Below are 14284 nucleotides of genomic sequence, written 5' to 3' on the forward strand. Positions count from 1 at the left end.
AGTTCAGAGACACTGGCACTAAACATGCCACATCCACAAGCAATAATTGCATTGTTTTCTGTTTATGTCTCTGTGTCTTTACAAAGATAGTTCAAAGATGTTGCTGTCAATGTCCCAGACGTCAGAGCCACCAAAACTTGTCTACCTTCTTTGAGAACCGGAGATCTCACCATCTTAAGTGGAAAATCACGTATGTCAAACAAAGGATATCCTTTAAGCTGGATGGCAGGCTCCTTCTGTGACGCCTCTATATATTAATTGGCGCCCTGTTTCTTTGCTTTTGTCTGATCCACCTTTTTGGTATTCCTGGTAACAGGATGCTTGATGGCATGGGAAATAATTTTAATTGTTTTACATTATGTTCATGTACTGCAGCGTTGACAGTACCTTACTCTGCATTTAAGATTCATATCTTTCTTCATTCAGAATACTCACAGGCTGCATTTTCAATATGAATCATATTTCAGATCGATTCCATTATTTCACAACTTATTTATCGTCAGAATGCATTAATGCAATCACTTTACTGACTTCAACCTTCCTGCACGTTGGTTGAGTGATGACTCGGTATGACACTTAAATGGGTTTGCTTTGGTTGGAGAGCGGCTCTGTTTTAAATAGTGCTTCCCATTGACGCAAAACAATGACAATAGCCTGATGGTTAGCCAGAGCTATTTTAAGCTTATTTGAAGTGGACCTATTGAAAATGTCATTGATAGTTTTTCTTGTACGTATGTTCATTTTACTGCATTGGTGTCATACACCTGTGACCTGGAGTCATTGTGTTTTTCTGTAAACACATTTGTTCTATTAATTTCTGGCTCATTTAGAGGCTAAGAATGCAAAAACATTTTAGGGCTTTGTACTTATGTAAGGTTCAGGGCTGAGCTGTAATTATGAGTAAGAAATATACATTTATAGTATATTACAGTGTAATACTGTTAACTGCAATAGTATATTAAGAGTATATCCAATCCATATTTGCCCCTTTTTAGAAGTAGATAACTATCAGACCCCGATAATGTGACTTTACTTGTGTCTTGTATTCCTTATGAATTATTTCACCAATTATTAAAATATTAATAATAGTAATAAAATGAATAAAACATGTTCTGCTTATTTTTCATTTATTTATTTATTTTTTATTCCATGTAGCAAGAAACCAAATAAAAAAGTCTACGAAAATACTATTTAAGAAAGAAAATTGTAGTTAATGATATATACAAGATATATATATATATATTTATAAGATATATACAAGCATAAATGATTTTAATGCACAAAAGACATTATCAGCTTCATCCCATAAAATGTAAATAACATTCATGTTAATAATTAGTATTCAAATTACAGACTTACAGGGTCAGTATATTTAGGTTTTTTCTTATCAAACTGTTGTAGACAGTTCTGGCTAGGATTTTGCCTGGGGTTTTGCCAGGACTTTGTTCACTCCCTCAGATTTGGTGTGAATAACGATGCAGCTCCTTCAAATGGAGATTTATCTGTGCTGTAAATCAAACACAAAAGGTTAGCAAATATTCATTATGAAAATAAGCACAAAACACTCTGAGCAAATGATATATCAGTTAAAAGACTAATACCACTTCTGCTTGGTTTACCTTGGCTTATGTCAAATCCAGGTACGCTAGACCCAACTGAGCCAACACCTGCACCTCCAATCACTGGTTTTCCCATCCCTACTCCACTTGATCCTGCACTGTTGAATGCTGTCATCCCTGCTCCACTTTGTCCTATATTGCCAATTACAGTAGGGCTTGATCCAGCACCACCAAATCCTGTGAACCCTGGTCCTACTCCACCCAAACTACTTGTCCCAGTCTGGGCTAGACCTGTTCTACTTGATCCTTGCCCACCTAATCCTGTGCTGCCTGGTCCACCTGAAAGGGTCCCTGTCCCCCCTAAAGCTGTATTTAATGATCCTGTTACACCTGATCCTGTGCTGCCCCATCTTGTGATTGTTCCTACACTATTAGGATTGGGAAATGCTGGCCCAGTGGAGCCGGTCCCGGGCCATGGCATGTTTGGTTTGCTCAGTCCTGTTGAACTCAGACTGGTTCCACCAGTATGTGGTATGTTTGGCAAACCATAGCTGGGCATGAATGGGTAAGTTCGCATTGGAGGCTGAAAAAATTATTAAAGTAATTAAAGTTCATTATAAACATATATTTAATTTATAATTGCAAACATCGCTGTTTGTAATATTAAAACAAATACAATAATTTATTGATTTTTTTTTTTTTTTTGTATTTGTTTTTTTTTTTTTTAATTTTTATTGATACTTGTTTGCTGTTGTTTTTTTTTTTTTGTATATTTGTGTAAATTTGTAACGTTGTGGTTTTTTATAGTTAAATCTTTGTGGTATGATCTTAGAGGTTTCAAGTGAAGTATTGAGAGTCTCAATGGTATTTGTGAGCATTTTAATTTCTTTTTCTTTCATTGAGAGAAGGTTTCCTTTCAGGTCGTTATCTCCTTTTAGTTTTCTATTCTCTAGCAGAAGTTTTTCACTGTCTTTGTCATACTTGAGTTGAAGTTGCTCAAGAGTTTTGCGATTCTCGCGATTCATGGCACTGCGATTCTGATTGCACCAAGTAGCGTCCTCTTTCAGGCGTTTGTTCTCTGTCGAATATTTGGCATTTTCCCCATTAAGTTTTGTGAACTGGTTCCCCACTATGTCCAGATATGATTGGAGCTTGTTCTCAACTTCTCTTGAAAGACTGCTACAGTTTTCCCGAATGTCTTCAAGCTGATTTTTTTGTTTATCACATGTTAGTTGGAAAGAAATGTGTTTTGAGAAGAGGTCATCGATCCTTTTGAGGAATTCTTTAGTGACATCGGGGATTCCTTTTAAAGAACTGACAAGATCATTTTTGCACTTATCTTGGTACAAGTTGAGCTCTTCTTCAAGGTAAGCCTTATCTCGCCTTAGTGTAATTGCTTCCAAGTGATACCCATCCTTGTCTTTGTTGGCGTTGTCCAACTCAGTTTTAATAATGGCCACCATCTGAGTAAAGTTTGCTTTAACCAGCTTTAGCATTTCTTCTGACTGCGTGAGCATACTTTGCAAACGTCTGTTGTTGTCTAAAAACAAACAAAAAAGTAACAAATATATATATATATATATATAGTTGAAACAGTTCACTGAAAATGTGCTTGATTATGCAGGAGTTCAAAAAAAACAAATTGTACTGAACTAATTTGTAAAAGTATTAAAATAATCAGAATTTTTCTAAAGAACCATCTCACCATTTGGATCTGGACAAAACATAGGAGGGCATCCGCGAGGTGTAGCCATTCTTTTTTCCGTCTCACATCGCAACTGTAAAACAAAGCACAAAAAAAAGTGATGCATTTTAACGCTCTAAATCTCTATCTGCAAAATTCTTGGAAGTTTAAAAGCCAGCGTTTTTCAGAATGTTCATATAACCAAGGAAAAGGTCTTACAACATTAAAAAAGGACAATTTGAAACTTTGACTAAACTTTTGGAAATGACTGTTTCGTAGCCTAATGGGAATGTTAAGAAAACATTCTTAGAACAACATACATCATGCAATTAAATACACCTTTACCATTTACCCTTTTAAAATACTTAAGCATTCTCTTTTGTATGCATAATGTTATCTACAACCAATTAATTATTTGAAAACACCAAATCTCACCACTGTTGTTTGCATGCTCCTTATTGCCATAGATGAGGTGTTCGCCAGTCTGCGTAAATCAGCCAGAGCTTTGTCATTGCTCAGCTTTGCAGTGAGAGTGACGTTCAGAACTTTGGTGAGGTTCTTTTCCTTCCCACGGAGAATGAAATTTTCCATTGTGAGTTTGCTTACACTTTGGTCCAACTCTTGCAGCCTCTTTTCCTCCACCGTGTGCTCGGGCTGGCCGTACACCAGAAAGAGCACTAGACTCGCAATGATCAGAGACTGGATGAGTGAGGAGAAAAAGAAGACAATCTTCATGTAGTAACCACAGCTCTTGCCTTTCGATTTATGCATCTTCTTAGCAGCCAAGCCAAAGCTGGCCTGAGAGTAACTACTGTTGTACATTACTGCTCAAATGTGGCCTTATCAGTAAAGCCCCAGCTCCTGCGCTATGCAAAAATGTTCTCCTAAAATATCAAAGGCAAAATAAGAAGTTAAATATGTTAACGCTGCCCGCTTATATTGTTTTCTTGCACCTCCCATTGGATGACACTTCCCTGGTCCACCCTGTGGTCATGATTTCAGAGGTTAGAACAACATCACGCACTGACCAGGGGGTGACTCAAACCCAGACAGTACATTGTTCCAATATGTATGTCCTGCCAAAACAGATCCTTTTGTTTGACAGCATGTTGGCACTGGAGAAAGCACGTGGTTGACGGTTTGACTACGTGCTGTTTTGAACAGATATTAAGAGATGATTTTAATCTATTATGTCATTCTTTTATATTGGTACTATGTAACATATGCTCTAAAAAACTTCTGACTGACTGATTGAAATTTACTATACATTCCTACATGCTGTCTAAAATTCTTCCTGATGTAGGTAGGATGAGGATGTGGTTTGTATATTATGCCTTACTAAAACATTGCCTTTGACCAAAGTATTTCACTCCATGGCCAGTTTTAGTTTAAACATATTGCAATTAAGTTACTAGCCATAACTTTGGATTTTTATATAATATGCTGTAACTGTGGAGCCATATGTTTCTAAACATCATGTTTTTCCTGATATCTTATATATATCTTAAGAGGACAATTATGAAAGCATGTGGCTTTCCTGCCAGGAACTGCTGATGTGCCACCCCGATTCCAAGAGGAAGCAGTAATTCATAGCTGTGTCTCAGAGTGACAAACGCAGAAGGCACTGTCTGGACACTTCTTAGGTAAACTACTGAACAAATGAAGGAAATCAGTAATAAACACAGATGTATACACATCTGCTGACATTATCAAGAACTAATCGTCCTGTTTATCTGTTTCTAAAATACGGCTGATGTTAAAATTATCAGCATCTGACAAGATTCACTCACACACTGTTGTTTCAAATGTTTCCAAATCCCGTAAACTTGCCAAGATCACCTCATTAATGTTTAAACTTTTGTGCTTGTGTTTTGTAATTGCACTGACGAGACTTTACACAACAACAAGAGGTATAAAAACGAAAGTAATTAAACATAATTTAAAAGTAATGAAGCCTGTGATTCCTATCTATAGAAAATAATTTAGGAGTGACATAGCAATAAAATTTTAACTCAGTTGAGTAAAATATTTTAGTTGGATGGCATCAGGAATTTTAGGTGATACATGGTTTGATACCTAAACTAAACTGCCTCTGAGATGCTATTAGTTCTCCACAGATAGTAGACCTCCTTTGGATGCTACCAGGCAGCTTTTAAAAATAATGTTCTGAAAACAATTAGCTAATGCTCCCATTAAATTATGAAAATGTTATTTCTGAATATTCTCTCTAAATGTTGTAAATTTATTTGCTTGTTTCTTTGATTGAACATTCCATTTGAATGTTCTTTGTTAGCTGGACTCAAACCGAGCAATGTTTTTGTAGAGCCACAGAGTCACAAAAGTGTTTACACTTTTCAGATAAATCCGTTTCTGATACTAAACTGGAATAAGAATATGTTATAGAAAAAAAAAATGTATAGAATTCACCTTCAAGACCTATGAACTTAGCTTCTGAATCTCACCACTAGATGGGGATATTTCCAAATAACACTTGGAATAACACTGTTGTAACATTTTGTCATTTGACAGACACAGTAAAATAAAATAAAATATTTTTTATTTTATTGAACAATAAAATTTAATAATAAAGCAATATGAAATATTTCATAAAATAAAATATCATATTCAAAAAATTTATTATTTTACTGCATAATAAAAACAACATTTTATGGAAAGTCTTTGAAGCCCATGTATGTTAGAACATGCATTCAGGGCTCAGTAAAATCAGCATAAGTAAGAGCTGCAATGATACCCTGTATCCTAAAAGAGATCAATCACATTCCTGAACCCTGGGGTCAAAGGCCAAATAAACTCCCAGCTTGTACAATGCACATAACTCAAGCATGCACTCTCAGACTCTTTTCCTTTGTGTGCACTCTCTCGCACCCATGCTCACACAAACACCGGGGGACTTTACATGCTGCCAAGAAACTCTAAATGACCAAATCTTGAAAAAGAGTTTATATAAATTGGTCATACCAAATCAGTTTGCTGTTGGTTTCATTTCATAACCAGGGGATGGTTTTGTTACTAAGAATATGAATTCAAAAAAACGGTTGAGAAGGAAGCAGAGGTTGAGTGAGGGCAGCAAATGAAATGTTTTTCTCTGGAGTGTGACCTTTGAATAATTAGGTGAACTGGTGGCCAAGATCTAAATCTCCAAACAAGAGACAGCTGTCTCCTGGATCAACAACAAGATGTACAGCCTGGATGGCCTTCTCATTGTTTGAAAGTAATAAAAATGTAAATTAAATAAACTGTACATTCCTCTTTATACTGGAAACAGTGCCGAACCAAAATCTTTGGCTGAACCTGTGACCTTGTAAAGCTCCCCTGCATTGTTTGATAATTTGCGCAAAATTCTGAGTCATTATTGAAAAGGCCATTGTAACTAGTGAGATAAGAAACGTTACTGTTAACTGGGAAAGATATTATACAGCCTCTTGTAAATAAACATCATCTAATATATAAACACTAGTAAAGCTGGAATAGATATTAGTATATACTGGAATAAGTATTAGCCTAGCATTTAATAAATCATTACTTGTGAAAATGTAAAAAAACAAAAAAAAAAAAAGATGCCAATCACTACTAGTATGACTGACTAGTAATTTTAAAAACTAATAATGATACTAGCCAGTCTAAATACTTCCTCTATAAATGTTTTGTCCGATTTTAAATAATTACAGCTATTAATAATATTATAGAGCATTATATATCTAGCATGTGCATGGCTCCAGACTAAATGTTCTCTTATGGTATTTATTTACTGTTTTGGCATCTGTAGGCATATTTGCAGTCCTTTGAAGCACGCCTGAGGTCACTGATCTCTCAGGAGCAAAACACCACATTCTTTTTTGTGTGCTCTTTGACTTCTTTGCCCATATAAGGCATGAGATACCATGGCAACCGTGGGCTTGAATAGCTGTGTCAAATCCCTCCGCACCCCCCTACACACACACACACACACACACACACACACACACACACACTCCCTCACAGGCACGCGGCGCGCGCACTGTACTGGACACTGGCTCGCGCTATCGCTTGTCCTCCTCAAGCCAACGCGACTTTTGCACTTCGAAAAGCAGGTAGGAATATTGAAACATTCCCCGCAGTTCGCCGCTGTTATCGGTATGATAGCTTATCACTCGGGGCGTCAAAGGTAAGCGAAAATATATACAGTGTTCGCCGAAGTCAGGAGTGAGGTTATGTCGCTAAAGCTATGGCTCCACCCCTCCCCCTGCTTGAAGATAGCTGGAGGTTAGGCCGCATGTCTGTTACTGGCTCTCATAAAAAAAAAAAACAAGAAAGGAGGCATTTATCTCCGGATCATGGCGAAACAATTAGTGCGAGCTTACGTTATGGTTTCACCCGTTTATCCGTTTTCAGTCAGCGCCACGGTAACTGTTACAGGGACTCCAAAAGTCTGCCCTCATTTCACAACAAACAAGCGCAGCACTTCCTCGAACAATCCGTATAACGTTACTGTAGGAAGACGCGGCGTTTTATACCGATATGTTTTGATTAGTATGTGTTTATTGCTTGTTATGGTATGCTTTAAGACGTTTACCTATTGAACTATTAGTGTGTGTGTGTGTGTGTGTGTGTGTTTCTGTTTTGTTCTTGATAACTGTATCTTGCCAAGGAATTTTGAAATGATAGACAATTTACTGAAATTCTTTGGTAATATATGGCTGCTAGGCTCCAGTGAAATTATCTAAAAAATAATATAAAATATATTAATAATTGATATAACCTGTATTTGAATTGTAAAGGCCACAGTATGTAGAGAAAACTTGCTATCTTAGTAAATAAATAATAATAAATTCAGGAATCACAAAAGACTTGGTCAGAAAAAGTGAAGAAACGCTGAACTGTCTAATGTTTGACTGCATAGAACCAATCTTTGGTTTTGAGTAACTTTTTTTTCTTTCACAGGTGCTGGACTGGAAGCTGACATCTAAACGACACGTTAATCAAAGTGTGGATAAAGACGCAGGAGTAAAAAGCAAATATGGTCCGTCAAAGAGGCAAAACAACATGCACAGCCCACTTTTTGAAGACCAAAGTTGACTGACTCAGACAAGTGACTCAGGACTCGTGTCTGAGCCTAAATGTGTCAGACGAAGCTGCAGACAATTACAGGATATAGACGCCTTCATATCTTCTCAATTTAGAACACCCAGCTGTCAAAAAAAGGGGTCAGTTGAAACTGTCTTTGCCAACAGCACATTTGGGAGTATTTTTCCTCCTCAGTTGTGCTGAGAACTAAGCGATGGCCATGGTGAGAGGGGGGTGGGGAGATCCCAATGGGGAGACTAATGGACTTGGTGACAAGGGGTACCTGAGGGGAGATGAGGACGACGGGTCACCCCAAGGAGGCGGCAGCGACATGGAGGCCGGGGAGGATGATAAAGGTTGTGTGGTAGACTGTGTGGTCTGCGGTGACAAGTCCAGTGGGAAACACTATGGTGTGTTTACCTGTGAGGGCTGCAAGAGCTTCTTCAAACGGAGCGTCCGACGAAACCTTAACTATACCTGCAGGTAACGGAGGGAATGACAGCGATGTTTATGTATGTGCTTGCTGTACGTGATAGTTGATGTTCTCTGAATGTTCATTAAGCCATTTTTTTTGGTGTCTTTCAGATCAAACAGAGACTGCCAGATTGACCAACATCACCGCAACCAGTGTCAATACTGCCGTTTAAAGAAGTGTTTCAGAGTTGGAATGCGCAAAGAAGGTAACTGTCTATCCAGAACAGCCCCTAACCCCATCCCCAGATGTCATCGTCCATCGTTTCACCGTAGACATCGTCCGATGCCAATCTGGTAGACATCGCCCAACCCTACTCTCTGTCATTGTTTATTCCACACAGATTCAATCAATTTAGGCACTGATTTGTCAGCATGTTATAGAATATATATAATAAGGATATGTGTCTCTCATGGAAGATTTAGGACACTGTTCAAAAGTTTGGGTTCGATTTTTTTTTTTAAATGTTCTTGAAAGAAGGTAATTATGCTCACCATAGCTATATTTATTTGACCAAAATTACAGTGAAAACAGTATTATTGTGAAATATTATTGCAATTAAAAAGTTTGAATTTTCTATTAGAATATATTTAACATTTTTATTTATTCCTGTGATGGTAAAACTGAATTTTCAGCATTATTACTGCAGTCTTCAGTGTCACATGATCCTTCTGAAATTATTCTAATATGCTGATTTGCTGCTCAAGGGACGTTTCTTACTATTAGCAATGTTGAAAACTTGTGCTGCTTAATTTTGTGGAAAGCATGATCCATTTTTTCAGGATGTTTTGATGAACAAAGTTCAAAATAACATTTATTTGAAACTGAAATTTTTGTAACATTATAAGTAAATTTACTGTTGAGTAAAAGTACTTATTTCTGTAAAAAATTGAACTGCTTTAACGCTGCTGAATCTACAGCGTCATGGGAAATGAATTATATTTTACACAAATTGTGAGTTTGCAGAATCTGAATTGAATATAACTGGGTCCCACAAAATGACACAAAGACAACCATTAGTTTCTGAGTGCATCCAAATACAAGCATACAACGTAATCAGTGTAGTCCAATTCACAAACATCACTTTTTTGTGACAAAAAAGACTCGCACGTTACTGGGTTGAATCAGGTTGGGTTGAAACGTAATGGGTTGCTAAAATAGGAAGCTGTAGGAATCACTGTTTTATATTTGATAGAGTGACGAGAGTCTAAGAGCTGTATTTTATTTTTAGCCGACCCAGATGGTGTTTGTTTACCACAATTGCCAGTGCACATGATGAAACTTACATTAGGTCGTGATGACCTATATATTTAATTTCCTCAACAGTTTTGCTCTTAAAGCAGAGTGATGGTTATAATGTTTAGCTTTTTATTGAACACTTTCATTCCTCATTTAAAAAGCGTCTGAAGGTTTGACTAGAACAGTGTTTGCAGGTTCCTTTTTTCATTTGTTGAGTGCTTGTGTAATCAGGAATTAGATGTTTCTAATCCCTCAGGCCAGTTCTCTGAATGTTGCCAGATGTTGCATGATAGCAAAAGAAAGGAGCGTTGAAACAAAGTCTATCAAGCGTTTCAACTCCATCACGACTCTCCCCCTCTCTTCCCTTTCCCCCTTTAGCAGTTCAGCGTGGACGCATTCCACCTTCGCATTCAAGCCTCAGCCCATCCACGACTCCAGTGGGTGGTAATGCCGGCAGCGGCGTGAGCGAGTTCTACAACGGGCAGCCAGTGTCTGAGCTCATCTCCCAGCTCCTGCGGGCAGAGCCTTACCCTAACAGCCGCTACAGCCATCAGTACAACCAGCAGATGCAGGGGGGTGGAGGATCCATGGGCATCGACAGCATCTGCGAGCTAGCTGCCAGACTCCTGTTTAGTATCATTGAATGGGCCCGAAACATTCCTTACTTCCCTGAGCTGCCTGTATCTGAGCAGGTGGCCTTGCTGCGGCTCAGCTGGAGCGAACTGTTTATTCTTAACGCAGCCCAATCTGCCCTGCCCCTGCACATGGCCCCGCTGCTTGCCGCTGCAGGCTTCCACTCCTCTCCCATGTCTGCTGAGAGGGTGGTGTCCTTCATGGACCAGGTGCGTGTCTTCCAGGACCAAGTGGAGAAGCTAACCCGCCTGCAAGTGGATTCAGCAGAGTACAGCTGTCTGAAGGCCATAGCACTCTTCTCGCCAGGTGCGCCGATTACCCCTACACGCTACTCCGATTAAACTGCATTAAACTGAACATAATCGGATCAAAGAAGATGTAATATATTTGTACACTATCAAAAATAGTAGATAACTAGAATTGTACTGGCAGTCAAATTCAAGCATAATACTAGCGCTCTCTACTGGATAAGACAAAATCTATTTTTCTCAATGTTTCCTAAATGCATTATGAAGAACCTTTATACCTAACAGATTGTTAGGAATAAGGCAAATGATAGATTAAATGCCTCCAGTATGCAGGTATTCTGTCCTGTAGCATCATGTTTTTAGTTTACACACTTATTCATTTGGCACTTGTATCCAAATGACTGTCAGTGCATTCAAACATTTTCAGTTTGTATGTTCCCAGGTAATTGAACCTATGCCAGGCTTTTTTTTTTCAATATGTTTGTTTTTAAAGTACCAAAATAAAAAAATAAATGTTAATTTATGTGTTTATTTTACAAATAAAAATTATAATAAGTGATTGTTGGAAATGACACTATTATAATGTAAGCCATTAATTTCTAAATTCTTGAAGTGCATGCATACATGGCTAAGCATTACTAATTAGTTTGTACTTAATTTGTAAAGCATTCTTACAATTTCTACAAAACTTGCTAGGCTGCTAGATAGTTTTGTCTTGGTGATAAGTTTAAATCAGTGTAATTTCCAACTAAATGTTTAAGTTACCAAAGCTAAATAACAAATGATGGTGCAGCACGAGCCAAACTGGCCATCAGTTGACCTCAAACTCACACAGCGAAGCCAACTTTCCACTATCGCTGACATACACATATTTTTTGACATTTTGTCCCCAAAAGGCAGACGCACTGAAACTTCAAACTGGTTATGAATTAGCCATTACCTTCTGTTTATTCACTATGGTTAAATAAATGAACAATATATGTACGCATGCATATATCCAGCCAAAACAAATGACCAGCAATGAGTTTAAAGAAAAATATAGAAGGTTTTTAGGGCTAAACATAAAATATTATGTAATTATTATAAAGTAATAAGTTTGTAACATTTCAGCTAACTCTAATTAGAGAATTAATAGACCGTTATGTAAAGATTAGGTGAGTAGAATAAGTTACTCGTCAGTTCAATTTGTGTTGATGACTAGTAGTTGACATGTAGTTGCAAAGTTATTTATTGTTAGGAGAATGGTGGAGAGGGCTATTAAAATAAAGTGCTGCCATAAGTATTAATTACCACCCACTTTACAAAAAATATTATTTAAATATTTACGGTTCAGTCCAAATATATTGGCAGTTCTCACCTGTTTGATTTAGATTTGATTCTTTCAACGCACCTAAAACTCAAATCAGATCTGAAAGTTCCACATACACATATGGCCAGAACTTCATGTTCCTCTCTTACTAGTTTTCGTTGGAAATGATTGGCTTTTTGGTCTATCACTTGTGGGACACTTGTCTCGGCCAGCAGTCCTTCCTTATTGTTGAGCCCTACCCTGACCTTGGCATTGCTAGCATCATTCTTTACCATTTGAGTTAGAGGGAGTCTAGTTTCATATCTGTAATACTCTGGTGTTCTTTGTGTTTAGATGCGTGTGGGCTGACAGACCCGGTTCATGTGGAAGGCCTGCAGGAAAAAGCTCAGGTGGCCCTGACCGAGTACGAGCGTATGCAGTACCCCGGGCAGCCCCAGCGCTTTGGACGCCTCCTACTGCGACTGCCCGCTCTGAGGGCCGTGCCTGCCAACCTTATCTCTCAGCTCTTCTTCATGCGCCTCGTGGGCAAAACGCCCATTGAGACTCTCATCCGTGACATGCAGCTGTCTGGCAGCTCCATCAGTTGGCCGTATGCTCCCGGACAATAACCATTGTCAAATGTGACCACGAAACCAGACTGAACGCCTCTGAACTGCACAACTAGTGAAGATCTCAGTGTAATGGGGTTTTTTTTTTTTTCTTTTTTTTTCACAAGCACACATTCACATCTGATACTCACTGTATCACCTAATGCAACAGGGTCATACTACGGGAATGGTGATTCAGTAGTACATGGCAGAAGGCTTGATCTATGCTCTGTTAAATGCTCATAGTGGCCCAGAAGCATTCTTAAAAAATAGCTTGAGAAATATTGGTTATCTGTTTGCCAAAGATAAGATGTAAGGTACAGTTTCATAGCGAGTTATTAAGTGGAGATTGGTTGAAACCCAAAACAAAAAGCTCTGTCAGTTGGGTGTGAGCATGAGTCACTTTGGACTGTCCCTGGAGGCAGCAGGAAATCAAGTCCCCCTCATATTCTGCTCTGCCCTGTCCTTTTGTACCAGAAAGCCTGAAGGAGGGGGAAGTAGACATGATGACATCCAAAAACCCATACAAACCACACCGAAAGTCACAACTGGGACTTAGGCATTTGTTTTGCCAATGATAAATACTTGTGGTTTGTATTTTTAGCTCTTTTTTTCCCTATCAATGCTAATGCATTTCTATGAGGAGAGATTGAAATTTGCAAAAGCTAATGCGAGAGATTGGATCATGTTCTGTGAAATAACCATTTGACAAATTAATTGCGGACTGCATTTGTACTTTGAGTTATGGTACAGACTTATCTCTTTGAGAATGATTCATTTTTCCTTACTGCACACTGCTGCATTTGAGATGACAAATGAAGTAATCAAGCTTTTTTTTTTTTTTTTTAATGAAAAACCAGTGAACTTTCTTCATGCAAGTTATTTATGTACATGCATAAGACTGTCTTTCTAATGGTTTTAATCTGCTTTTCTTGCTTTTTTTTCATTCTTACCAGTTAATCCTGAACTGGTATGTTTTTTTTTTTAACCTGGTATAATTTTGTCGACCAAAAGAAATACCTCTACAGTCTGTTGAGACTCAAAACGACTTTCAGTCTTTCATGGCTGGGTCAGTTTTTAAATTTATGAACACACTTGAGCTGCTCACTTTACACTAAAGAGGAGTGATTGGATCTATCTGTCTGTTATGTTTGTGGTACAAGGCCGTTTTTGGTAAGAAACTGAAACTGCCTGACTGTTTTGTCTTTTGTGGAGCAGTGCTCTGGTGGGCGTTTTACAGGTGACAGCATGTTGTATTTGGCTCTTGTTGTGAGATGTAAGTTTTCTAGCCTTATCATACATGTGAATGACTAATATTACCTCATATTTAGGCCTTGAAATATATCAGGTGGTCTAAAATACATAAACGCATCAAAACAGCAACATGTACAGTTTTCATTTTAATATCTTTGTCTTTTTAAATACTTGTGTATGAAAGCTTGATTAAACAAAAGTATCATACATTGAATTTTGTACTTGTGAGAGCTTT

The 14284-nt window shown here is 37.9% G+C and overlaps 2 protein-coding genes across 7 annotated transcripts; one reads left to right on the plus strand and one right to left on the minus strand.

Moving 5' to 3' along the window:
* Window positions 1-1384: 1384 nt before the first annotated feature.
* LOC109050815 (plasmalemma vesicle-associated protein-like) lies at window positions 1385-4159 on the minus strand. Its single transcript, XM_042773243.1, has 5 exons — window positions 3679-4159; window positions 3265-3337; window positions 2388-3099; window positions 1620-2134; window positions 1385-1507 (listed from the first exon to the last, which is right to left on the minus strand). The coding sequence occupies exons 1-5, from the start codon at window positions 4063-4065 to the stop codon at window positions 1455-1457; spliced, it is 1740 nt and encodes a 579-aa protein (XP_042629177.1). The 5' UTR covers window positions 4066-4159; the 3' UTR covers window positions 1385-1454.
* Window positions 4160-7182: 3023 nt separating this feature from the next.
* Window positions 7183-14263, plus strand: LOC109050810 (nuclear receptor subfamily 2 group F member 6-like). Of its 6 annotated transcripts, none has more exons than XM_042773252.1 (5): window positions 7183-7334; window positions 8185-8790; window positions 8893-8987; window positions 10397-10957; window positions 12542-14263. In XM_042773252.1, exons 2-5 carry the CDS (start codon window positions 8522-8524, stop codon window positions 12814-12816), a joined length of 1200 nt encoding a protein of 399 aa, XP_042629186.1. In that variant the 5' UTR covers window positions 7183-7334; window positions 8185-8521; the 3' UTR covers window positions 12817-14263. The 6 variants fall into 6 exon arrangements, with proteins under 6 accessions (XP_042629186.1, XP_042629216.1, XP_042629201.1 ...); XM_042773282.1 differs by having other exon boundaries at window positions 10400-10957; XM_042773267.1 differs by lacking the exon at window positions 7183-7334 and adding an exon at window positions 7388-7408.
* The last annotated feature ends 21 nt before the right edge of the window (window positions 14264-14284 follow it).

Source organism: Cyprinus carpio, chromosome A2 (genome assembly GCF_018340385.1).
Source record: "Cyprinus carpio isolate SPL01 chromosome A2, ASM1834038v1, whole genome shotgun sequence".
Lineage (NCBI taxonomy): Eukaryota > Metazoa > Chordata > Actinopteri > Cypriniformes > Cyprinidae > Cyprinus > Cyprinus carpio.

Excerpts from the sequence above, each read along its gene's own strand:
- LOC109050815 (XM_042773243.1), bottom strand. The coding sequence starts at position 4,065 with ATGTACAACAGTAGTTACTCTCAGGCCAGCTTTGGCTTGGCTGCTAAG. Across the intron at positions 3,100-3,264 it reads GTTTTGTCCAGATCCAAATG|ACAACAACAGACGTTTGCAA; the intron begins GTGAGATGGTTC and ends GTTTGTTTTTAG. Across the intron at positions 2,135-2,387 it reads ACTTCACTTGAAACCTCTAA|GCGAACTTACCCATTCATGC; the intron begins GATCATACCACA and ends TCAGCCTCCAAT.
- LOC109050810 (XM_042773252.1), top strand. The coding sequence starts at position 8,522 with ATGGCCATGGTGAGAGGGGGGTGGGGAGATCCCAATGGGGAGACTAAT. Across the intron at positions 8,791-8,892 it reads AACCTTAACTATACCTGCAG|ATCAAACAGAGACTGCCAGA; the intron begins GTAACGGAGGGA and ends GGTGTCTTTCAG. Across the intron at positions 8,988-10,396 it reads AGTTGGAATGCGCAAAGAAG|CAGTTCAGCGTGGACGCATT; the intron begins GTAACTGTCTAT and ends TTCCCCCTTTAG.